We start from the raw sequence: 27,572 nt of genomic DNA on the forward strand, positions 1-27,572 counted from the left end.
AAGGGCGGGTGACTCAACACTTGGGTCAGTTTTTGGCCGTCGCTGATTGTATCAAGTGATCTGGTGTGTTTATAATTGTATCTGTGCGAGCATGCTACAGGTGTAACGCAGCGATTGAACAAACTGTGTTGGGCTTGAGAGCGGTGCTTATCAACAATGACGTCATCGCTATATCGACTTACACGTTCCACCGGGTGGAATTGAAAGGATTGCGACCAAACTTCGAAACAGAGGATTCAGTTCGCTTGAGCTCGCTCGAATGTCTGTTGCCCTATTAAAATGATAGGGGGCTCTCTCTCGGTACACAGCAAATTCGCAGCCGGTCATTACATGGGGTGGCCATGCGGAAAAGGCCTAAACATATTAGTCACTTACATTCACGTGCCAAACCCAAATCGTTGTTCAAAGTCGAAATTCTTGTCTGTGTTTAGTAGAGCGTCGTTTTCATGGAAGAGTGCAGCAGGCTTCGATCAGCTACAATAAGCCGGGGTCTAAATTGTATTTGTCTTTCCCAACGAAACGCCATATCAGGTTTAGCAATCGTCCGAGAGAATAAGATACCCTGGTCAATATTTGATCACCTTAATTCAATTCTGTAATGCACTATAAAGGCTTGGAAAGGCCGGACAAACAGTTTTAGTTCTTTTAGTAGTGTTTGTTTATATTCTGAACGCAGTCTTGTCGCTAGATTTGTAAATTACCGTTGGGGAAACATCTTGTTTCACTACATCGCTACTACATGACAATGGGATCCTTGTTAGTTGCCCAAAACAACAAGTGTTTGACTGGCTATAAAACGTACCGACTTTGGTTGCCTCTTCTAATGATCTAAACGGCGGTGTTAAACTGTCAAACACCAAATCAGCTTGTAAGTCAGCATAAATTTTATTTTACGACTGCTTGAAAAGAACATAAAAGAAGCGCCATCGAATAAACGAAAAACAAACTGCAAAGTAAACGACAAGATACATGCGGTGTGTTTGTACACCCATAATTGAGCCAGCGTGGAGGCAGACGTATTTGTGGAACAATATCATTGGCGGGCGCCAGCAGTCTGCCCTTCAATAAATATTTGAGCACCTCTGCCTATAGTGCAAGTTCGACGAAAACGGTTTAATCTGTTCCGGTGTTTTTACTTAAAATTGAAGCGTTGAGGGCAAAATGGTGAGAGTGGTAGAAAACTGATTGGTTTTCTGGCGAAGTCTAATAAAACGTTCTATTGCACAGAGTCAAACTTCCAATATAGATGTTGAAAAAAATCAGACCGTGTTCATTTTAATGTTAAATCTTTTCACTGTTGTGCCATTTCAATAAGAGTTAATCCGGTAAAAGCGTGATGATGTTCGATCGCGAAGCAAACTCGATAATAAACGATTACTTCGACGTCTTTACAGTTTTTCGTCAAAGCAACGAACAAAAGCATGTGAAAGTAAAAAAGCAAAATAAATGGGAAACGCAACGTTTATAGACTTTGTTGAAAAAATCGCAAATTCAAAACGCTATCATATTTGAAACCAAGGTGGTTGCTGATATTGCTAAGTTTCAGTCAGATAAAATGTTACGGTGCGTTTTTAAACTGCACACCCCAATTTTTTCGCGTTGCTATTGTGTATGGTGGATTATGGGTAAATGCAAAAGCATTGGTTTTTCGAATGGTCGGCGCTTTTCTTGTAAAACATAAAGCCAAGTAAAAAGTAAGAAAATCAACCGTAAAATCCTGATTGGCGTAAAAATTGCGCAAAGCTAAATCGTATAGGCAGCCCGCAGACAACACTGCTAGATTTGCGATGGCAGGCCCCAACAACAGAAGCGTCTGTCCGCTTGCCTTTGGCAAATAAGCAGCGCGTAATTGTTAGCAGCAATTATCTTCTAAAGCACTGGGGCGATCCCCATTCCGACCTCCTGTCTTCGCCGTCGAAACGGCTCTTTCCAAACGACGCTGAGATATAGAAAATGTCCCGAATCACTCGGGAACATCCCGATAGGCGATCACACCGCCACCACCGGTCCGCCGTTATCCAAAAACGACTCGTTATACGAGGGTGGTGGACGCAGGTCGCTGTGGGAATTGAGAGTGGCTGTCCTGTGTCGGTCTGAGTCGGAATGCAGGCGTCCGTGCGCGTGGTGATGATGGTGTGACGAGGAGGCTATCGGCAGGAGGGTCACTTGTTGCAGGGGAGTAGAACCACGTGTCGGAGTTATCGGTGGCGACTGGTACTTCTTCATGTGTCGTCGCCGCCGGTATACTTTGTACCCCAAAAAAGCAATCAGTACGACGAAGAGGACCGCGCAAGCGCCTAGCACAATACCGATGACAAGGCCGTTGCTGGCAACCGGTTCGTCAGATCCAGAGTTGGTTGGAACGACAACCTCAATTGTTGTACCTGGAAATATAAAATTGGGAACATTAGTATCATGTTTCGAAAACCGCTCCGCACAATATGATACATATAAACTTAGATAAGTGCACACAAGTTTCAAATACGTGCCGCCAAATCACAAAAAGTAGGTGAACCAGACTTTCAAAGCAAAACCGGTGGTCCGCATTGTAAATAAGCAACGTGCAGCGGTTAGCGTTTTAAAAACAACGGTTTATAGGCCGAGGTATTTCGCCACTTTCTCCCCGTAAGAAAACCCTTTTAGGTGGCCTCGAGATCTTTATCACACGTGTGCATGTAACCAGTGACGCACGTACGGAGATAAAAACTTCAGTAACCGTTTGGTGTGAAATTCCCAGTAACAATGCGAAACCAATGTTGCAAGAAATCACAATTCTCAATCAACATGTTGTAGTCGTATATAAAGCTACTGTGTTCGTTTGATATTACAGCAAACAGCGGTGGGCGAAATCTTGGGATTACCGGCGCGAGATACAAAACCAGGCTTGTGGGTTGATCGCCATTTTACTGGGCGACAGTAGTTGGCAAACTAAACAAGACAGGGAATTCCGCGACAATGCCACGCGTTTTGAATTACCAGGCCCAAAAGAGTAGACACAAGCTGAACCCTCGGTTGTCGGGACAGAGGCTTGCCCTGGACAAACATTAAGCACAGGGAACAGGAAAACTCTGGCGTGAAATTAGGGGTAACGCAACCCGTATTGGGGCCACGTTTGCGCATGTTTTGGACACTTCATGAAATAAACGGCCCTTATTGTTGTGACAACCCAACACCAAAGTCAGCGTAGCAGTAAACCGCATTTCAGTCGCGTGATTGCCTCGTTCTCAACAACGACGGTGGTCGAACCACTTTGATATTTTTTGCTTAGCTCTCAGCACATAGTTGGTCGGACTTAGCAGTCACCGCTGTGTTCATACATGGTAATAGTCCATTAACACTGCCGGTGGTGGGATTAAGGATTGAAACATCACTGTATTTGTTTCGACGCTGTGACGGCGGTCGCCGAACGAGATAAAGCAGCTGCACTTGTTTATGTTGAACACAAGTGACTCAAATTTAAATTAAACTTACTTTTCTCATGCTTTTGCTCTTCGACGTTTACTACTTCGTGTGTGGGGGGTCGTACCACGGTGACGTCAGAGGTTGGTGGGTCCACAACTGCAGGGGCAGGCCTAGGCACGTACTGGTCATCTGTAATAGATAAAAAAGTGTTGGAAAGCACAGTTCGGTGACATAAATCAAGGGGAAAAGACAGGCTAAATCCTGCATTTTAACATAACTATTGTGATTGGCGCGTTATTCCAATGCTGTAAATGATTTGTGAGTCACCGAAAGGTGAAACAGGGCCCATAATTATTTGCCACTTCCCCGCCTCGTAAAACTACAAGGAGAATTGCTTTCGGTCAAAAATGTTAGACAAAACAGACCCATGAACATGTTCTAAAATATGCTATGTGTTTTAATACTAAGTTAGCGCATATGAAATGTGCACCAAGCATTTGTTTTGAAGTGGACATATTTGCTAACGCCCATAAGGCACGTCGAATATAAATATACGCTCTGGGCTGCGCTAAAACATTTATCCATGAACTGGCGCATAATCAAGACGGGGCATCAATCAGGATTTCCAATCATTAGTAATTGCGAAAGGCGGCATACGTTCGCAGGTTCATCAGCTAAAAGAATGTACTTGGATTGAAAGATGCGCGAAAGAGACACATGAGTGGGGGATTAGTACAGGTCCAAGCGCTGTTTACAATTCAAAGGCTTTAATATCGAACGACCGTTTCGCGATTTTTCCTTCCGCGCACCTGAGCAAGTGGTCAAGACATTCGTCACTGTTTGTTGATGTCAATAAACTCGGGTAAAGTTGAGCTGGCCCGGGACGGCGGCGTGAACTGGAAATGACAGGTTTTGGGCGGTCAATGCGCTTTAATCAAGTGAATGACTTCTGTCAAGTTGTCTTGTATGCCACTTAACTGTTAAGTTTAATGCGACCTGCACTAAATCGTATGGTAAACAAGTTGTATTGAGCGATTTTTCCATGTTTTGGCGGTCTTTAGTAACTAAAATTTAGGGTGTTGCTATCAACTCTTAAACAATCCCCACACAACATGTACTCTGTCATCAGCACTGTATGTTATTCCAATCTACATTTGTGATTAAGTTTCGGCTGTTATGGGAATAAATGCCACACAACGAGTCGCGGTTGGAAATTTGAACCTAAATTTATGGAAAACACGGTGACCACTTTTCAACCTTGCAACAGTGATTAGCTTGAGGACTAAACCAGCCAGGCCCAATGACCACCCATGAGTAAACGCAATGGTCTGCATGCCTTGTACGATTATCTCAACTGTGGCGTAGGCAGGCTAGCAAGTGTAACGCCTTGGCCAAATAAACAGAAAGAGAATTTATTCAAACCAATCATTGATAGGATGCAGACTGGTTTTCTAGAAAAACCTTCTGTTTCCGGGAAAATGCGGTTTGAATTGTGAACAGGCACTGCCTGTGTTTAAGCTCAGTGGGCAGCGTACAATTGGCTACAAAGAAGACTAAACTTGATTGATTATGATCCTTTCTCGGCACCGTCGTGCCTTAAATAGGATTAACTCATGTAACAGGTGCATCCATGCATAAGACACCAATTCGTTCGTTTCTGAGAAAACCTAAGTTGCCACCACCGTGAACGAATACGCATTTGACTTTAATGAAATGTGGATAGTTAGTTAACAAAAACTTGTGTGAATGTTTGAAAAATAAAAAAACGCTATATGCTGTGGTGGAAAGCGTTGGTCGCTTTTGGGGATATTTCTCGTCAAAGAAAACGAACAAGTACATCTTTAGGCCCAGGAACTCCGGCAATTAGGAACAGTCATCAGTGGATTAATTATTTATGTCATAATCACATTAAATGACTGGTTACTTGTTTCAAGACGCCCTTGGCATTCAGCAGCTGGAAAAGGGTTAAATTCTTGAGACAAACATAGGTCAGAACAAATCCTTTAGTTCTATCTATCAATAAGGTGTCATGATTCACTGTATAACTTTTGTGACTCATAGGTGACGAGTTTCATCGGTAAACGAGCAAAAACATAACCCCCGGTTATCGCAAGCTTTATCGTTTAATCACAACAATACTGATCCCAATTACAGCCTAAATTGGTCGCCTTCAGTTTGCCTCGTGTGGGATTCGAATTTAAATGGATGATGAATGGCAACTAAATCTTTCGACAGGACAATCAGATTAACGTTCGTCTGTGTGCATAACCTCATTGAAAATATTTATAGATCATTTCCTGTTCGAAGGTGAACTGCAATCCGTGCGTAGCACCGGATTAAAATTTACACATCGTTTGCGTCTCGTTCGATAATCGACAATAGCATTTCGCAGCCACAAATCTCATCTTTTTTCATCAAAGCACAACGCGCCCAAGGTCGGTGTCGAGAATCGCGATCTCGTATTGTTTTGTCATAAACACGTCTAGAGGCTTATCAAACGCGCGGGCCGCGTATCTTTCCAGGAAACTTAGGTGTTTTTATTGACGAATGCATCTGCCAGCATGGAAGGCTGTGCGCCAACGACTGTTGACTATAACTTCTGCTACTGTTTGGCAAAAATAACGATTTAAGTCAGAACGTGATAGAAAAGCATTAGACACATCAGCTTAAAGCGTTGGAAGTCATAAAAAATCTATTGCCTTACGACATCAAGTCGTTTAAGTAGGATTCAATATCAATCAACGCCTTGGTAACAACGCTAAAATGGAAGTGGTCATAGGAAATCTCCCAGATCGTGCGACTATGTAGCGTTTCACAAAAGTGGCCGTCCAAAAAAATCTGCTTGGGGTTGGCCACAATCACTGGCGTCGGATGGGGCAAAACTGGGTGGGGGTGGGTGCAAAACGTGCCTTCAAATACTGATTACATGTGCGATAAGTGGGGCCCGACGAGGGACGCAAGAAATTAATGAGCCGTAACGTTAACTGCTGCTCGAACTGCCGGCAAACTGAATAGCTTGTTTTTTCAGGCCTGGAATATCCCACGAAAACCGCCATGCAACACCCTGAGAGTATTATTTATATCGTCGAACGCGACAGGCTTTCAATTTGCGGACAGTAAAAAGTAGCTGTGGGGATGCAATTTGTCGTTTACTGACTCTTACAGTGTTATAATTGTAACATTCCGCCTTAAACCTGTCCGTCAAAGTAAATCCGCAGCGCTCCTCAAAGACCTGGTTTGTGAGTTCAACGCATTCCTACTACGATCATTTGCGCAGCGGCAAGACAAAACGACCAATGAGGACGGTCATTAGTTAGGTGCACACGTTTAACTCAGGACCAACGGCTGTTTACACCCCTTCAATACAAGCAAAGGGCAGCTTGCGCGGTTTTTGCAAGCCTAATGACCCAGGAAAGCAGATTCGTCAGAGAGATTTTTGGCGGTTTCGCGTTTCAGACGTCGGTGAGAGATTCTTAAGCGATTGTTTTTATTGCGCTCTACGCGGCTGCCCCTACCAAATCACCTTTATTTTTTACTAACATTTTGCAAGTTTTCGAGTAGGCACATTCTGCTGCCGTGCAGGTGGGAGATAGCTTGATAGATGCTATCCAATTCGATTCGCCAACATGCACATTTTTTCCGCATATTATCGCAAGTGATTTAAGTTGCGTGACGATAGTGCACGGTGATAACTGGTAAAGGTACATCATCCTTACACAAGAGGCGCGAACACCCCGAAAGCGCCGTAGCTCACTGGCGGGATTATTTCAGGCACTCCGTTCGCAAATTAGATTCATCCTTCGCCGAGGTTTCGTCCGGTTATTAAAATTAATCGAGTTTTGCCCCTGTCTATGTGGTTTCGCACCTCAAAACTGCAATCTGTTATTCCGCAGCCTGTCAGGACTTCAGGTTTGTAAAACACCTTTGTCAGAGATTTAATCCAATTCCGACAAGCGATAAAGTCACTTTGCGCTTCTCCGCCATTAACAAACACACCATGCTATAATGCCGGGATCTTTAATTATGTATGCTGGCTGTAGGAATTGAACCCGCGCAAAGGTTTAAGTGAGCAACGCTGCTGTAGGCGACGGACTTGACGCCTTGAATCGATTTATTCGAATCGGTTACAGAAACATTCGAGAACTTACCCCCTAAAATGTCTCGAATTCGATGCGTGTAATTCACGAAATGGCTGAAACGCTGCTTGACGGGCACGTCGATTTCAGGCCACATTCATCACGAAAATTATCGCGATCGCCTCGCGTTAGGGTGATGGAAGTGTCGAAAATACATCGCTTGCCAAGTGTTCCCCTTAAACGCAATTCGCTACGCGCGTCAAGGTTGCTACGTCTAAACATCGTGGCTAAATGTCACAAGTATATAGAATAGCCTGTGGTGTTGTGTCGATGCAACCGCAAGGGTTTTTTAGCTGGCTAAAAGATGTGGATTATACGACATTTTCGTGACACCCAATCCTTCGCAGACGACCTGAGTTAGATAAGCATGAAAGTCAAGCACGACCTCGTGACAATTCTCAGCCAATAGGAAACCAACGTTGTGGAATCCATTTTGAGTTGGACAATATTTGTGTCAAATACCACGATCTATTTTTGATCGATTTCCCGATCGGGTCTCACCCTTAAAACCTCATTTTATGTGTGAGCAGAGTTGCAAAGGCGTACACTTTTTATTGATAACCGCATCACATGGGTCTTTGCCGCAACGGGAAGCTGGGGATTTAACAGGGCCTAAGCACAGGCATGATGCTCTATCCTTCAAAGTGGCACCTACATGATATAAAGCGCAGCATACGGCAACCAGGTTACGCACAAGTCGTACCGAAAATGTAAAGTAATTTGAGGTAATTAGATGAGCGAGTAGAGCGCAATGGGTCTGAAACCTGCTCTGCGGTCCCCGTTGGCTTAGCGCAGACTTGGAATTACACAAATCAACGTCTTGTCCGCTAGACAAAACAACAGTGCGCCGTTCGGGGTAAAACGATCCATTCGGAACGGAAATTAGTGAACCTACCCGCCACCAAGAAGTTGAACCGGCAGCTGAGAGCCTAAATCCGCGCCTTTGGGTGACAAGAAAACGGCAAAACCAAGTACCCTTTGCGATCTATGCCTGCCTTGCGAGCCAAGACCGCAAGGAAAGACGACGAAGTGCGTAAATTGCCCAGGTGAATCGTATCAAAAGTCGATATGTGAGGCGCCAATAGGAGCATTGAAACCCCCACTGCAATGCATTGAATTGCAATCTTGCTTGCACGTGAAAGTTCGGTTTAAGTCTGCTACCGGTCCGTTTTCACTTCATCACAATTACTGGAATCTTTGCACTTGACTTTGAGGCTCCACGTAAGACTCCCAGCAAAACCGCGAAATCGCGCCGTTTTCTTGTGTATTCATGCGATCCGCCTCGCGCATTAACGATCATTGCCCCAAAAAGATTCCAAGGTCGAGCGTTGTTAAACTCTAGGCTCTCCGCTTTCGTACTGACTACAATGCATCCTTTCAGTGTGGCGATGAGATTAAATTTCGGCACGGCGCCCGTTTGATGGCGCGTTTGCACATGGACCCATGTTTAAATTTACATTGCTGGCGTCATGACAGGTATGTAGGCCACGGTCCTTTGTTCAGTTTCATGAAAAGCCTTAAACAGTCAAGGCAAATGTCACAAACCGGTTTACAGCACTGTGAAACTGAAGGTTTTGTGTGCCTTATGTTTTACAATTTCAAGGGTAAAATGCAAAGGTTCTGATATCCACGAAAACAAGGCGGTTTAGAATATTTCTTAGCTCCTGATTTTGCGTTCTAAAACTTCCTTTTTTGCAAGTATTATCTATGGAAGGCAAACCCGACCCTTGCTGGCGATAAGTCACGTGCAGGAATCCCGATCGTTGCTAAGCATCATTGCCATCAGGTGGTCACGTGACACAATCGAGCGTTGGGCACGTAATCAAACATCGGGCTCCCACAGTTGCTGGCTTAAATTATCTCAACTGAAATCCCATGCGCCTGGGGTCCGCTCAGGTGTAGATTTCAGCAAATATTTTATCTGATTTACTTCGTCTGTGCCATTGCCTGGCCGCCACAAAAACCAACAGCGCAGAACAAAGAACTGAGCATTTTGACCGCGAGCAATATTCTCGACGACGAATTGCGAACAAGTGATTGACGACATAATTGCACGTTGTTCCATACACACAAGGCAATGCAAGAGAGACCGGCGATTATTCTAGACGTAATAGCTTGCTCGGCGCGATTCGAACCCTCCATTAAAATGCCTTCATATAGGACAAGGGAAACACGATACGTGCTCTTGGCGCCCAAAGGTTTATGAATATCACCAACAGAAATCCCTATTTCGAAGTCAAGTTGCCGGATTCGCTAGGGTTATACGGCATGTACAGCGCTCAGTTAAAAAAGGTCAACAAAAATGGTCCCCGTGTGTCATCGCCCGGCCTAATGCAGCCCCGATTCCTGTCAACGCTTCTTGCTGAGATGTTTTCTTTTCACGTGAAACTTTGGGTCCGACCGCAAACGCGCACGCTAGCCCCCTTTTACTTGGGTCTGTCGCTCAAAAAAATGGCTAAATTGCGCGAAAAGTGGATCCCTAGACAAGACAAAGCCTTCATTGTTACCTGTGCTGTTATCAATACTAGGTTGTTTACAGAGCGGCGATTATCTTTTTATGTGACTCACTTCAAACGGAAGCGAAAACGAGTCTAACGAAGGTGAACTTGCGGGTTAAACAGCAATAAAACTTGATATCAGGTTCAGATCTAAGCCACAAAAAGTTGATTTTGAAATCAATGTTTTTGTTGATTTCTGCCCCCATTGCATAATAGGATTAAAGGCTCCCTCAAAGGCATTACACATAAATGTGAACATTTGACTGTATAGTTAAACATGTAAAAGCACAAATAACTTAAACACGGACAAAAGTGCACTCCTTTGGACGCAAAAATCCAAGTAAAGCGTTAAGCGTATTGTTTTCACAATAACCAGCATTAAAAACTGCCAGTATCCCACGAACCATTCGTCGTCCAGCATTGTGACCCCCGGATTGCTTGCAAAAACCTCAGTGTAAACGAATCCTCGGCACTTAGGCGGGCCGACGAATTTCCCACGTCCGACGCCGGGCGTTTAGCATCTAATTTTACAAAAGGTGAGGACGAAAGACCCATCTGGCCACCCGAGTCCCCAAACACCCCGGGGTCATGGGTCCAACTGACCAAAAGTAACCCAAGCGGGCAATTAGTGCGTAGAATTATGCTGGAATACAGCATGATGCCATATACTGAATGGTACTTATTCCTTAGTTGGGAATATAGGTTATGTGGTTTACAAACTGTTTTACAATTTATATTTTATTGTGCAGTACTGTATACTTATTCATAGACACATGTCCTAACAATGGGGCGTTGATTATTAAGTTTAGTTGTCAATAGCAAATGCGAAGATTAATCTTGCATTATATTTATACTCATTCATAATTTTTGCAATGGGACTTTACTACATCGAACCTACATTTAAAGTTTTTCTGCCCTGACAATTACCAGCAATCATTAGACGTCACTCTAGCGGCGGCTCACACGAGTTGTTTACAGACAAACCTTCTAAATCCCGTTTAGCCAGGAGCTTCGGCGAAGTTCGCGCTCAAACCAAGAACAACAAACGGTGCTGGTCGCCGATTTCTTGCGACACAAATAGAACTTGTTTAGAATGAAAACATAACCATGGTTCGACATTCTTTAACGTCTAAGCGCCGGTCAAAAGTCGAATTACGGCGGCTCCAACAAATTTGAAGGACTTACAGCACTGAGGGCTGACCACTGTTTATCGTTAAACCCGACAATAGAATTTTTAGTTCCGAGACCATTTTTAGCAGCGCTGTGGTCAAATTAAAACCTCCCCTTTCATAGTCTGTTCATCAGTGTGGAACTGGTTTTGGCGCCAACCATGTATAGCAGTTCGCCTTTAAATTCCATTCTGGGCAATAAAACCTTAATTTCGTGCATTCGAGCCACAGACTTGCCGCAAAGGTTTGTTATTTATTCGCCAAACCTTAAAAAGTCGTCAGGCTGATGTGCGCGGTTTAAGCAACGTTTCTATTTCTTTGATGCTGGCCTAATATGTTTATGTGAAAAACAGGCGTGTCAACGAGACGAGAACCTTTCCCAACCTTGCGCCAAAGTTCAAAAAGAAATGGTTTAACAAAAGGGGTTAGAATGGCTCTCATAAGCATCCCTAACCCTTTCTTTAATAAAATCTGCAAAACACTAGTTAAACCGCCTAAAACTTTCCCCTTAAACTGCATACAACCACCCAGGATGTGTCACAAATGTTATGGAATACGATACGCTCCATTTAATAAATTTCCCACCTAACCCAGCACTGGGCGTGTCATGGGGCGTTACCGCAACCCTATACAGCATTGGAATCTTGCATAACATCATAAAGCAGACAAGTTTAAACGAAATGTTTCCCATACCTGAAGTCTTGTGAACGCGGAGTTCGATTTTCATGTTGTGGTCTTGGCAGACACCGCCTTTCTTATTGTCAATTCCATCCTTCGTGCCGTCTGACGTAGCTGTAATAGAAAATTGCCTGGTTTAAAGCGGTGTCAATCGATTCGGCGACACAAGGCCTAGCTTTAATTGCTTGACCGAATGCCATTACGTAATGTTAAATATTAGTCGTTTGTAAACATAACCAACATTCAATGCACATGAATGGCATTTGCGTCAAAACTGATTTCGTTTTAAGTGGTTGTCTTGAAGTTTAGAGCTATAATTGATTGAATTAACGTCATTGCTTTGTGTGTAAATACCATTCTTATGAAGACATAATCAGCATGTTGTGCTTTTTTATAGATTAAAACTAAGGCCCTTTTTAGGTGATTGTCAGTATAAATCCAAACGCTTTGAATGGACTTTAATAGACAGGTATATAAATGTTTTAATTCAGGGGACCTTTTACTGCGCAGTGCGCTGCTCAATATTTAATAAAGTTCGCACTGTTCCATGTTTTAGGACGCATATGTTGTGGTATTAAAACCGCTAAGATCCGATTTCGCTCGTAAATACAACACCGTTCTGGAAAAAATCATCTGTCGCCGGCATTAAGAGATTCTACGGCACACACTATTACACCTGAACGCATACACCTGATTCAATAGAAATCGGCTAAGGAAAAACGCTATTTCAGTGAAGCAAGGCCATTGAACCAACTTTAACCTGAAGCCAATAAAGCGTAGAGTGCCACAGCGTTGTGGGGTTACTAAGATAAATGTCATGCGTTTTAATAGAGAGAAAACTGAAATTCGGTACAGTTATATCTACAGTTATATCTGTCTTGCTTTGACTAAATGAGAGATCGTGCTTCCGACTAAACGAATGCAAATTTATTAATTTATTGATATGAAATTGACTTTTAAGGTTTTTGATGGATGGAAATTTGAATGCCAAATTCCAATACGAATCTAATTCCACATGATTTCGATATTTGGGCATTTCATTTGCGCTGTTGTTGGCCTCACAGTTATGCGCTTAATCCTAAACAGATGCAGTCTTGCTAAATCTGTATTGATGACAAATCTAAAAGTCACAGAAGTTCGTTGAACGTAAATACGCTATGCAGGTGTTCAAACCACAAATCGCGCACGCGCCTTTCTTTGCCCAATAAAACCACGGCGAAACAACTACATTTGCGTCAGACTTTTAGATCTATTTAGATGACCAAAGCTTTTCTGGCGAGTAACAAGCTTTCGGTAATCGGATTTGGGGTCTGCCGAGGACGGATTTGTCCAGGTAAAAGTCTTCGGCTAGTGGCGACAATTAATTAGCGAACAAACAAACGACCACACGCAAATTCACGCCGAATTCTAAAAGCCACAAACAACATCGCCGCGCGTAATCCAATACATGCATGCGACGAGATGTTTTGCAAACAAGGGTATTAGCTAAAATCCAATTGAAACGGCACTTCTGTGCTCATTTTTGCTCTTAAGATAGAAACCACGTTCTTGACAAGTATGTGTTTGACGATTTTTGAAACGTAAAACCCAACATTGCTGCAGCAACCAATTTGCGGCCGAAGTCAATGTAATTTGAGTGCAAAATGGTGGCAATGATTGTTGCAACACAAACTGTCATAAATCAACCAAGGACCACCAATGCACTTTAACTCTAGGCATTTTTGTCTTTAAATGTATTGTATTGGTGCGTAATGTGAAGTTATAAATGCTAAGTCGATTTTCCCTTGTGCTAAAGCCATTGTGGCAAAGTGAACAGGTTGGAATTGTTTGCAACGAAAAACACACCAAACCACTTTCTTATCTCCGTGTTTCAGTTCCGCACGGTATCAGTGGAGCAGTTTTCAAACGCTCAGTTACGCTTGAACGAAAGAATTCCTCCACTGCATATTTCCCGACTCAGAGAGACAGGTCTGTCGCTCATGAGTCGCAATACATTCGCCATTAGGAGACGCTTCGGGGGCGAAACCACTTTCTACGCGATATGCAGTAATGGGCGATTCGTGTAAGAAAAACTCAAACGGCCAAAGATAAGCAACTGCTGGCGACGATGTTTTTTGCGATTACGGAGATTCTGATTTATACAAACAGTCTTTTACGTCAAGAAACGCAGAACAAAAATATGGCAATTAAAATGATCTTCGAAATCGTGTGTGCCCTTAAAGTGTCCTTGCAATTACAGGACTCTTGCCAAATTCCCAATTGCCTTAACACACCACGTTGTGTCCTTTCAGCCGGGGTCACACAACTATAGAGGTTAGATAACGCGAAAGTAAATGCGCAGATAGAAGGCAGACGTCCGCTCAGGATGGGCAATTTTCTTCTTGGGGTGAGTTATAATCCCCTCAGCGATGTTTCTTCAACATAAATAAAGTATGAGTCGGGAGCACGAGCCTTAAGGTTGAAACTTATTCGCGTCGCAAAACAGTCCGCAAATGGCATTAAAGTTTTCCATCGCTTTGTGTTGATGCATACCGAATGGTGGTTATCCGGTTACAAATAGCTAAATATACCAATCCCCCTTTGTATCCTGTTCATTATTTTTTAATGTAGAAGTTATATATGTTTTGTTACCTATATTTAGCAGATGCCGCGGTTTGATTTTAGTGGTGCTTACAATGTTATAAACGGTATTTTAGTGTGACCTGTATGCAGAGTTCACACAAGATTCTTCTGTGGGTAATCATTCTTGCCCGGCGAACTACTGTCAAGAGGCGTGACCCGCTAACGAGACGAAAGCCAGAAACGAAAGACTGGTCACCATAGCGAGTCTGAGATGGGCGACTGCGACTTTAACGAGTTTACGATGCGATTAGAGCGTCATGCACCTTGCTTCGACAGTAGATGAATATATGGCGGGCAGTACAAAGCGGCCGACGCCTCGAGTTTATGGCAATGCTTTGACAACTATAAGTCCTTGCCGAAAGCAAAATGTGAACAGGTCGCAACAAACAGAATTGATGCATCATTTCTACTGCAGGGGGAGGAAGGGTTAGATGCGCTTCTTTTCACCCCACACGCGCGAACCGTATTGACAGAAGCTAATTGGACTGTTTTCCAGCTGAGTTGATGACTAAGGATGGGCAATGTCACGTCGGGGCGTTTGCATTTGTCAAAGCACGGCGTGAAAGGATTACGCGCAACAACGACTCGAAACAAGTTGTTTTCCTCTTCCCGGAGGCACAAACTTTGCTTTGTATGACGCTTTAGCCTGCACAACAAGGCCTTGACAAAACTGCATCGGAACGCCAAAGGCGTGAGTCACCAGACGTATCACGTGACAGCTCCGTTGCGCTTCGCTTCACACAAACAGCGACCTGACAAGCCGGACTGCGCTCTCGTCTGCGCTCATGACCGAATACGGAAAAAGATCATGTTGATTTGCGCTGAACTGGGGCGAACTTAAAGCAGAGACACGTCGGGAAAATCATACTTTGTTGGCCCCTGCGCCGGGATCAACGTTAAATCCAAGTTTATATTGCTGAATGTGGTCACTTAAAGCGACAAAACATTGAGATAACGCCCACGCAGGGATAAGGGTCGTGCTCGGGGGTTATCTCCTTAGTAAAAGGTCGCTTGGCAATTAGAACCGGTTAAGCCCAGGGCCCCAAAGCTTGACCCTACCTACTAGTTGTTTACTTTCAAAATTACCTAGGTCGGCTGTGGGTAGCTTCAAAGTAAGGCCATTTAGCCAGGAAGGAAAGGAAAGGTGACTTCAATCGGCTGTAAACATTTGCTGCATGGTTGCCCCGATCCCATAAGCGAATTCTCATTACTTTTTAAACACGTGCCGCGAAGGATAATTAATCATTTCGTAACGCCAGTTGGCACCATATCAGGCGAACATAAAAATTTAATCCTATTCGTTGGACCCTGCGCTGTGCAGTAAAAGTCAACAGCTTTATTCTGCCGAATGACTGCTAGAGCGTTACTTGCGTGGCGCTGTGCAAATGCCAGGTAAGGCTATTATACGCTTGGTTGTTGCTTAGAACTAAGGTGCACGCCGCGCGTTCAAGGACCACATTGAACGGCGCATTGGTGCAGAACGGGAGTGGACCAATCACGCGCGTCGACGGTTACGGAAAATATTTTGCGGTCCAAACAGCTTGTTATGGCGTTTGTTGCTCAAAAGTCGAGCAAAGAGGGTAGGGGTGAACTTTTTGATGCGTATTTTGCGTGTTCGGACATGGGTGTCAATTTAACGCATGCCCAGAAATGCGTCGCGATTTTGGGGCCCCGCGTCAGAGGCGACATGTCGCGGGTGTAGACGCCATGGATGACTGGGAAGTTTAGGGGCGGCGACTGTGCCCGCAGCTGGCTTTTACAATAATTACCGATAGCAAACGCATTAAGCAAATGAAAATAATTCTTCGACCGCATACGCCTCAGAGGCTTGGTCAACTATTTCCGTACAGTGTCAACATTTGCAACGACAACATGAACGGGTGGGGCGTAAATTTCCGAGTTCTACAAACAACAAAGTTTGGCTACATGATAAAGGCGCTGGTGGCATTTTTGAAATGAACTTGGCGTATCATTTTTCGGGCAGGCACTACTTTAGTGCGTTTTTTGCGCGACAACACCTGCTTGAGAGAGATATTAGGTTACCTTCATCGCGATTCAGCGAGTTGCCACTGTCTGCCAGGCGCGAGGAATTTTTCGTGCATGACACCTCGATTAGTCCATGGGAACCAATCCTGGACATCTGCGACGAGTTGCGCTAACAAGCACCCAAACGTCAGATGCGTGTCAACAAAAGGCGACTCGCCACAAGAAACCCCTGTTACCCAGCTTGCGTGTTTTGTATTTTAATCAGTCAGGAAAAGCGGGGTTAAATACTTGACTCGGGCCAGTCTTATGAGGGGTGCGCACGATCACAATCCGCGTTTTCGGACTTGTTGTAAATGCTCGGTCGACAGGCAACGACCCATAATAAGCTCGACTCGCAACGCATTCTGAGCTAGACGACAACAACCACGAAGCAGCAAAAACGACACAGGCTGAAAGGCCGTACTCGCAACGAAAAGCAGATAGAGTTACTCTTGATTTTCATGCCCGTTGCTTCCCGGAATGCGACAGCGGGCAAACACGGAGGTGCAATAAGTTCGCTGGGGTCTGACGAAAGTCTCTTCTCCGCCGGGAAGCCGAGAGGCAAAGATGGATTAGCGAGTCAATACGCGTGAGTGAAATTGGTCGTGTGTTCTTTATTAGCCTTGAACGCATATGAGCGTTCAAACAAAGACCTGACCGCTATGGAAAGTTCTAGTGCAATTACCGAAATTGCCAACCGCTAATGGACGATTAAAAGTGGCCTGCATTCCCTTAAAGGGCATTAGAGGATTTCGGCGCATAGCCACTTGCTAAACGATTCGTCTGTTATCACTCCCGCAATCTCAGCCTTGCTTAACTACCAATAGACCGCATGCTATTCATCATTTTTACCGACATCAAACAGCAACCGACCTGCCACTGCCCGTGCCTGCTTTCCCTCGCCTGTGGGACATCTGTCAGTGGCAATCTGACGCTGACCGTGACATCGGACAGCCGCAAGATAAAACCTGTCAGAATCTCGTTGCCACCTGCCCTGTTCACGCGTCAATGAAAGTATGCCACCCAGCGTAAATTGCGCACTTGGTTCCAAATAAGCCCCCCATTGTTTAGCACAATTTTAACGATGACGTAAAATACAATTTTGAGACTAAATATATCTTAGATTTTTGGCAGTTGTGCGTTGAAAATGCAGTGTTGTTCTTTCGCGCTGTGTTAATCTCTGTACCGGGGTCACGTCTCCATGTTTTATTCATTGCATTTATAGCAAGGTAAAGGGGTCATGAACATGTCAGACTGCCTATAAATCAAGCTTAAACAACGTTTTTAACCGAGACTTACAGCTGGTAAACGTATATTTGAAAGTTTTGAACGATGCCCGTGTTAGGCAATATGAACGCAGGTTAGCGAAATTTTATTCTACCCCGCACGCCTAACACCCTGTCATTTTCGTTTCTAGTGGAAATAGATGGCTTCATATCGCACCTGCACATAAAGGGCAGAGCCGACGCTTTACCCAGCAAATGCAACTTCCACTAGGCATTTAGGAGAAATCTTATCCAAAGGCCCGTGCACCTCAGAATTCGGATGAAGTACATTTGGCGATAAGGTAAACTAAACATTGGGAATGGTAAAGTCGTGCGCCGATCATTTTTCTCCCAGAGACGGCGTACAACTTAGAATGTATTTACGACGGGATTTGACAAGAGCAGCTATTGTTGCCGTATATAAACGTCGTGTCGAAGTGGGTGGACCAGGTATCACCTTGACAACGAACTTGTGGTTGGTTACGCTCAATCGGCGTGACAATGCCATGAGGCCCTGACAGCACTAAACCGTAAAAAGCAGCACAAAATGCCACCCAACAGGTCCAACTGCTGCTGGTAAAGTGCTAGCCACGCAAATCTGCTAAACGGTGCTTATCACGCGAAAGGTGAAGTCTCCCTGCCTGTCCAGGTTGCCCAGGAATGGCAAAAAATAACTAGGCTGTGCGGAGACTTCAAACACCAGCCCCTGAAAATACGTCAGCACTGGCGGTTGGGGCCACCTGGGATGCTTCACGCAAACATGGCAGAAAGCGGGTAATATGATGTTCTTAACGCGGTCTTGTTAAACACATTCGGTGGATCCGATGTTACCTTGCTTTGAAATCTACGCCGAACACCACCCTTATGTGGTTTCGGGTGCGTTGTCGACGAATGTTCTCGATTACTGCATAGTGGTACTTTTACAAAACATAACCAAAGCAAAGAGCATTTGCTTGTGTGAAATCGATTGTCGCGACGCAATATATTGAAATCCATGTCTAACTCGCCTTGGGACTTGAGTATATCGATCAACGAAACTCCGGTTTAAATTTGCGTTATGTTGAGCGTTTAGGGTAGCGATAAGTGCGCATGGCCAGCTCTGTCATCGGAACCGAGTAATCCTGATAGCGCTTTGAAGTTCTCTTTTACTAAAATGTTTAAGGCTTTTCTCCTTGATCTAACTGACGACCCACAACCGACGTGACGAACTTCTTGTTGATGTTTTGGAAAAGAGGGTTAAAAGAGATTTTCTCTGAGTTTTGTTCTACAAACCTTATCCCATAATGCACAAAAACACCACTATTTCGCACCCTAATGATTACCACAATTTGAACATTTGTCAACACTTACATATCACGTAGTAGGCCTTGTTGGGTTCAAACTCCAGTCCCCATGGCGACGGGGAGATTTCTTGAAAGTAAAAGGTGTATTTCTTTTCCTGTTGCGGGACATCACAAGTAATCAGGCGTCTTCCACCAGTCGCATTGCAAGTCCCGAAGTTCTCTTTTGACACAAGGAAAAGCTTGAAGAAGTGGTCTCCCGTGTCCCGACCCCTTCGCGGACAGATGATATCCAGTTTATCCAAAAGAGCAACGTCAATACTGCTTTGCGAACCGGCTTTAAACCTAAAAAAAGCAGTAGTGAACTTGGGTTAAAAGTTCGATCTGCTTATTGTTAATTTGTTGTGGTTTGATTTGTCTTTCCACACCCAGTTCGAATTGAAAACAGACAAATCCCCGAAGACTTTTTCATTTTTTGTAAAAGATCAGAATTTATTTTGATACTCAGTTTGAAATCTTGCGCAATTTTATTTCTTATGATGACTTTAGGGTTTATGGGCAAACCTTTCACAAAACAAACATTTACAATTGAAAGCAGCCTTTAGGGAGTCGAGTGCTCCAGGTCGATTGGCAGTTATTCCCTGAACACGCCCTGGCATTTTGCTTGGCGGCATAAGCAGCATATTGCGCAGCGAAATCGATGCAAACACGAAAATCACACGGGCCCGATCGATGGTAAGCGCTAATAGTTGAGCGTTAAGAACCATGCTGGAGGCACCATGTGCAGTTGACGCTGAATACAAAGATATCGACCGCATTTGTTAGATTGGACATCTAATCGCCGCCAAATTCGCTTGGGTATTTTATTCGCATCGTTGTAAGTGAGGATTAAACTTTCTCAAAAGGCGTGAGAACTGCTTTGCAAGGATCACAAGGCAGGGACCTGCTGGAAATGTGATAAGCGATTGTTTGTGTGCAATAAGAAGCCGTGCTTCGTGTCCCACTACAAATAAACACGGCAAAATTCAATTTGCTTTTACACAGTGCTGAAATGCAAGTTCTGAATGCAGCTGCCACACGCGGCGGCAAAATGCATTTGCTTTGCCCGGGGCGACAGCGTCTATGTTTATTGCGCAATTAAACAACGCTTCACGGACCTAACGAGATAGCAAGCGGTCGTTTGTTTGTGACAGGCAAAAACATAGCAAATCGAGCCCGGTCCGAAAGTGTACGCAACACAAACTAACGGCGCGTCAACCAATAACATCACCAAAACCTCTTCATGCAGTTTCATGTTGATGATACAAGTCCACCTATATTCTTGCGTAATCCTAAACCCCTTGGGCAAAATTTTGAATATTACATGACTTTGTATAAATAAAGGGGCGGTGATACTATAATCCTAATGCCTAATTAGAGATGTGTGTACGACGCCAGCAGTCTAGCCCTTCGCCAAATACACCTTGAAGTGTGGGTTCACTTTTCATCCAATTAGCTCCCAGCAGTAATGATTATCATACGAAGTGGATTGGACGGGGTCATGGCTGCCTTAGTGTTTAATTTTCAGGTGCCAGACTGTCCTGCTGACTAGAAGGGGAATGTCTTGGTCGTCGGTTAAGGCTTGCGCGGAATTTTCGCCATGTCTGAATGTACTTATACGGCTGCGAGTGCGGTAATATTTGGAAGAGTGCCCGCTCGTTGATCAAAGCAACCTGGCATTTAATAATTGCTTTGAACTTCGCACGTACCCTGCATGTTCGGTACAGATTACAGACTGGCTAGGTTCATCGTTTATTAGTTATATATAGAACAAAGCGTTGCCACAATAACCGACGTTTGATAACCAAATTTGGCCCGCAATGCCCATGTAGTTAAATACTCTCCAGTGAAACAAAATGGAAAACCCTTTTGCTCACAATTTTTTTTTGTTTAAAACGAACGGCAAAGGACCTGCAGGACAGTGTCTTGTTTTCTCTGGCTTAACCTTTAGCCCCACACGTCATATCGCGTTGACCGATCGTCTGTCCAACGTCACACAACTCGCCGGCTGGCAGTACCGTGTCAAAATACGACAAGCAGCTATTACCGCAAGGCGAGTGGGCAACGCGAACCGCTGCACTGCTACCAATTCCACGTCAACTCGTTTAGAGAAATCCGATTAGCTATGACCGCAAACAGGTTACCGTTATTCGCAATAACACTAACACGGAGTTGGGTGCATTAACGGCTTATAACTCGTGACTGTTTCAAAAAGCTGGTAAATGAAGTCGTAGGAGTTCGAAGCTTTTTGACTTCGGGTATTGATTAATTCGCAAAGAGCATAGGAAGTTTTTTCTCCAAACACAGCCAGCTGTCATTTTTTTGCGGGCTGGAAATTTTCTCCGTTGAAACTTCTTAAGGAATCGTCACGAAACAGGGTCTTTTCAAAGGTTAACTGTTTGCGCTTTAAACCGCAATTTCGATCCATTTTCGACTATTGTTAAAAGAACAAATAGCAGAGTGGGCTAAACAACTGGTGACTATCTTATCTCTGTCGAAACCTCGTTTGTTGCGGCGACAAGCGCTCCTACGTCGAACGAAAACAATCGCGCAGACGCCAGAGGACCAATGGTGAAAAATCGGTTTAGCGGGAATGCAAATATTGATATAAGCAGGAGGGGCGCTGAATATTCGGAAAAACGGGGGAGGAATGCATGCCGGTTGCCAGGACTCGAAAATATGAAGTATGTTAACAAATTTACCCGCTAGAAACTGTATAAGGCCTGAAGGCAGCCACACTGGTTTAACACAAGTTGTGTTCATTAAAAAAGTACCAGACAATGTGAAGTGCGTTAAGTACGTTGAAACGGAATAGGCATGCCACCCACCACGTGTACCGAGGCTAATCCAGTTTTTATCGTGTTTTTATCACGCCCGTTGCACTTGCGTCTTAACTTGGCCTCGTCGGGCGCTTGTCTTGTAAAAGCCAACATGAGACCGCGTCAAGCCAGCGACAAAACCAATACTGCGTAGTACAACAAACAGTTTTCCTTCATAGAAAATCTTCTTCCACAGGAAGCAATTAACCCTATGGTCAGTGACATACAACAAACTGAGTTTCTAACACCTGCTTCAAATAGACCAGGACCTAGGTTGCGCAAAGCATAACCACACCGGATGGTTGTACTTCAGCGTGGGACAGCCAGCGGCTCCTCTGGTTACCATTCCTTAACGCCGACACGGTGAAATCAGTCCGTATCGATGCGTCATAAGCAAGAGTACGCATATCGTGTATCAGTGCTGAGGCATGCTGTTAAAATAGAATTCCCAGACTTGATGTCGCAAAAACAAGTCCAATTTTTCCCTAAAGTATGTACCAAGGTGCAGAGTACATTAACTTACGTGTTATATTGAGAACGCTTTAAAAACCTGCTTTGGGACGTATTTGAAGTTCAATTTTTGACAGGATGCCTGTATGCGGTTATAACATCGGATAATTTGTTAATGAGACGCGTTGCAAAAATAGATTCGGCTAATCTCAGAAGCATTCCTGATTTCGTTTTCTCCCCAACCCCGTACATTGTAAACTATGCAGATTAGATTTCGGTCCCTAGGTAATGCATAGAGGTGGTGAGGACCACGGCCCACGGGCTGGTAATTACAGCATCGACGAGGCTGCCCATGCGTAAAAACGAGACGCCACAAAATAAATGCGGACGGTTTTGAAAGCTCAAAGCTGTCAATCCCACTAACTCCAAGTGTAAAACAAAGCAAGGTGTGTTCGTCCTGGATTGAGCCGCGCACAGCGGAACTGCCACTTGAAAAGAGATGCTTGAAATATCCTGTGCACGGCCCGGGGAGAACTAGCTGCTCGGATCGTCTGGTTGGAAGAGCCTTTGCAAATCTCAAACCTTCGCTAGTCACTCATGTCGGCTAGTCAAGTTACGGGGAAAACACTAATTATCCTATTTATTCCACAAATGTGTTTCCCACCGATGAATTGCGCTTGTAAATTTGTGGTGGAGTGCTGCTAGTTTGGGTTTGCAACTTGAGGCCAGCTATCAGAATGAAGTCTGTTTCTTTCCAAAATTCTTGATATTTAAACAAAACTAAATATTTTTATTTGGTTGAAAAAACAACTGCTTATCTTGCACTAAAAAATAATGTTTTTTATATATACAGGTGACAAATATATAACAGGTTGCATGGACCGTTGTTGTCATCTTAAATTTTGCCCAAGTTTGGTATTCAAGACGAAAATTACAATCACCGCAAACCGCAGTCAAACGGTTTTCGTGTAATTTTTATCGCTGACACGACGCGCACTGTAGTGGAATTTCATTCTCGTTTCAAAGCGACAATTACGGGCAAGTCATTACCGGATTAGCATGTTTGCATTGGACAAGCTCTTCGTTTTTTTCGTGCTACAAAACCTCTGCCGCCCGTGTGAACGTAAAGCCGGTCATGCGAAATTAAAATTCCGGCCGTTGTGGCACAACAAGACAGCCCAAAATAAACTCTCATTTTCACACCATGTGCGGAGCAATTACAGCAAATCGCAAAGTCTCCCTTGTGATATATCAACCATTACAACGTAAAAGAATTTGTGTGCGACATTTTGACTGGTACGTGCTGGGAAGGAAGAAATTCCTTAGTATGTGACTGGGCGGGCCACCATTTTACCAAGTGCCAGTCAGTCTGATCAACAACATTTGTGTCGGATCACGCTGTGACGGTTTGTGTATCCGCGCGAGATCTAATGGGCAAAGGCAAACATAAGGCACTACAGAGGTCTGAACTTGTACGCTTACCAACAATGGCAACATACTGTTTGGCGAGGATGCGGGTTTACCATCGACAGCGACGATTTCAACACAATGGAACCAGTCTGGAGGCCCCGCTTAGCGAACAAAGCATGACCGATTAGAGGCATTTTTTCAATATTAAAGACGAATCTTTTACATTCGCTCATATTGCTTTTGAACTCTCGGCAAATATGGATCAAAGACGCATTCACTTAAGAGCTCGTTTAGTATGCAAGTATGACAATGGTCACGACAATTCATCTTGCTCGTCTCGCGCTGTTCACCGAAACAAGACGAATTCTCAGACGTTAATCATCCCCTGCTGGTGAACTTAATTGGATCACATTCTCTCGCAGTTGTTTATCATAATGCGTCATCAAAAATAATCTCCAACGGCCAAAGGACCCCCGCTCTGCCGCGATATTAAACAACCTATGTTTTTTTTACAATGCTCTAAAACTGCGTTCGAAAGTTGTAAATCTCACACAATGAAGTCAATTCATTTATTACTTTTTTATGTTACGGTTTTATTGTCACTACCACTCTAGTGACATTTTCAAATTCGGTAAAGTATTTTCCTATTTTACCATCTTGTCTCCGTTTACAATTTGAACTGAACTCCTATTTGTGGTGACATTGGATATGACGCGTCCAATTGTTAGTTCCCACATACGAATCCAGTTATCGAGGACTCCTTGTAATTATTAGCCGGGACTCATGTCAGAACGGAGGCAAACAATACGAACTTGCGCTACATGAGACAGGCGACACTTCAAGGTAAAGAGCCTGCGTCTCACTTTGCCTTTAAGGAAGCCCAGCTTTCGTGAAACGACAATTAGGCGCAGGCGGTGAAGTGTCTTCATCAACACGCGGCCAATGTGTTTGGACTTAGGCACGGAAATCGATTGACAATTTACTTGAAGGGCGCTTGGCGAATTTCTTTTCCGCGCCTCGTGGGCTTACGTTTGATGTCGTGGAGTAGTGCACGAGTGGTTTTAAGCTCCCCAAACATTGTTCACGGGCCTTGTAGCCTTGTATAGTGTGAATGTTCCAGTTATGATACAATGCCCAGGTGTAAATTCCACTGTAAACGCAGCTAACGATTTGGTAAAGGAATGTATATGTGGTGATTTTGAACACGTCATTGTAATGCAACCCAACGCCACGATTACAAGCAGTCGTCATCATAGGTTGCCTGGTAACTTGAAACTTGGTTAATTACCACTTGCAATGACCGCCGGGTACAGACGTATTTAAGTCAATAATGCGAGCTTGTGCAATGTAGCAATCTCAGCAAAGAAACGTAACAATTTACAACATGTAGACCTTTTCATTTCCAGAACCGTCGCCTTTCATGTAAGAACAGGTGCAAGGTGAGTCTAATCAATGCGAAAATGCTCTGACGGGTGAAATTTTAAGTTTAGTTTTACCCAAACTCGGGCACATAGTTTTACCCCGCGTCAAAAGCTTGGCGTCTCCCAGTCTGACGTTGTGACTGGAACGACTTGCGATGTTGGACAGACGTTTACAAAAGCGTTAAACCTCGATTGTACACTAAGCTGGCCTACGCGCTTGTAACAATAATAATTGGGGGGCTAACGACCGTAGGCGTCGAAGTTTACGTTGCGACGACCATAATCGCCAGTATCATGACGTCACTTTGAGCCATATCGTCACGTGACGATAATTATCAGAGTGGCTTATTAGCATTACATCAATATCTTAAAACGATTATGTGACCAAGGTCCAGTAAGGGCGATTCCAACAACAGTTGTCCGTTTTTAAGCTCTGTTAGCGCTTTGACGGTCATCCGTAGACCAACATATGCTGCAACAAATGCTTGATCCGCTTAATTAGCCACGTTGCCTCTCGCGGCCCGGGCCCTAGTTTTGTTTCAGCGCTGTTTCATTATCAGCTTTTGTGCGTGCGATGCTAAAAGTTCATGACATGATTTGATTGAAATATAGATTACCAAATGCAAAACCTTCAAAAGATATATGTAGCCCAAAGGACTTTTAGTTTACTCGGTTCATCGTCACAAAAACTACGTAAAGTAACAACACATTTAAGGTAATTTAGTGCACGAAAAACGCATATAAAGGCATTTAACTTATAGCTACAATCAACTGAAGTCGCTTTGAAGTTTGAAACACTATAGCATATCTTAAAATAAAAAGGTTTTTCATGGCAACACTTCGGACCTCCAGCGCGGGCGGCTCGACCAATCAACGAAATTCCATACATAATGCTGTTTACTTTTGGCAATATTCCCAATTAGGCCTCTACAATACAAGACTGGCGTGACGCCGTGTGTAACAACCCGCGTTCTTGGACCGCTTGGTTGACCACGAAAAGAAACGAAGTTGTGGCATCACTGCTTAAATCGTTCGGATCTGCTCAATTTCATACGTGCAAGAATGTGGTGTTATTATTTTACGCTAAATAACTGTTCCCTTACGATGTTAAGTGATGGCCGAGATAACAGATCTACATTGAATGTTCTATTCCTAATGCCAAACGACCAGCTATTTGAAACTATTTTTCATGCATGTTTTTCGAATAGTATAATCCAACTGTCAGTGTTTTTTGATCCATATGGGTAAAATGCCACGGGGTTAGCGACCAACAGTGTTATTTTCTCACAGTTAGGACTGTCGAGAAGATGAATCGGGCACAGCGGGTAACGGACATAGCCTCCGCCGGGGTTTAGCGTTTTTTAACTGGCACCATGTTGTTCTTATCGCCGTTGAGCCGGAATTAGCAACAAGAAACAAAACAACAAAAAGGGGCGGGAAACAACACAGGCCGAGGCACCAAGTCCGTGGTGTCAGGCTACGCGGCCTCGCTTTGTGGCCAGTGTTTGAGGCGGTATTATTATAACAGGGCCCTCACATCAACGGACCTTGCCAATAGAGCACCTGAATGCCCGTGTTTCGAAACAAAGGTCCCCGGCGCTGTCTAAACAATTACGACGTGAAGAGGTGCGTGAAAAAGGCCACAAAGCAGCGAAACAGAATCAACAAGGTGTTAACGAGCCGACTTACAGGTATTCCCGATGTTACGCTATGTTCTGAGACAACGCTTACAACGTTTTCTGATGTAGCCATTTTTTTAGTAGCAAAAGGCTTGTTGTTGATAACCTCAGCGGTTTGATGGCGGTTATATTACAAGACCACGATATAGATTTAGTTCAACCTCATTTGATCAATACTGACATAGAAAGACCACATTTGTATCGATCGTAACACTAGCCTACTGCACCGTTCCGCATACCTGATCAACAAAATAGTTTCTTTTCCTCCATATCTATAACCGAAACATAAGAAATCAACTTACGTTGGGTTTGATTTCGACGTATTCCAGTAAATCGGGTCCAATGTTCGGCCTTCGACCACACTGCACTCCATAACCCAGATCATAATACTGAGTACGATCGCGAAAATGGTTAGTTCCTCCATTCTCAGTCTAAACATCATACAACGCATCAACGGTACGGGACCGATTGGTGCTTGCTGGATTCTAAAGTTGATGTGTGGTGAAATGTGTTGCTTCAGCTAATGCAGTAGCTTCCTTTCGAAAAGTTACGTTTTAAGTCCAGTAGCACGACTGGTATGAGCAGCGTTGTGCTTCTTTCCGTTGCAGTGAAGTATCTTAGGTTTCACAATTATTTCTGAAAAACAAAAATTATTCCATATACTCGGGTGCGTCTACAA

The 27,572-nt window shown here is 44.0% G+C and overlaps 1 protein-coding gene across 1 annotated transcript; it reads right to left on the reverse strand.

The window, feature by feature from the left end:
• Positions 1-866: 866 nt before the first annotated feature.
• On the reverse strand, positions 867-27,549 carry LOC145217715 (uncharacterized). The gene is made up of 5 exons (XM_080085050.1): positions 27,196-27,549; positions 19,146-19,420; positions 11,899-11,997; positions 3,472-3,591; positions 867-2,384 (listed from the first exon to the last, which is right to left on the reverse strand). The coding sequence occupies exons 1-5, from the start codon at positions 27,342-27,344 to the stop codon at positions 1,990-1,992; spliced, it is 1,038 nt and encodes a 345-aa protein (XP_079941176.1). The 5' UTR covers positions 27,345-27,549; the 3' UTR covers positions 867-1,989.
• Positions 27,550-27,572: the final 23 nt, after the last annotated feature.

The sequence above is a fragment of the Phallusia mammillata genome, chromosome 3 (assembly GCF_965637545.1).
Source record: "Phallusia mammillata chromosome 3, kaPhaMamm4.hap1.1, whole genome shotgun sequence".
Classification (NCBI taxonomy): domain Eukaryota; kingdom Metazoa; phylum Chordata; class Ascidiacea; order Phlebobranchia; family Ascidiidae; genus Phallusia; species Phallusia mammillata.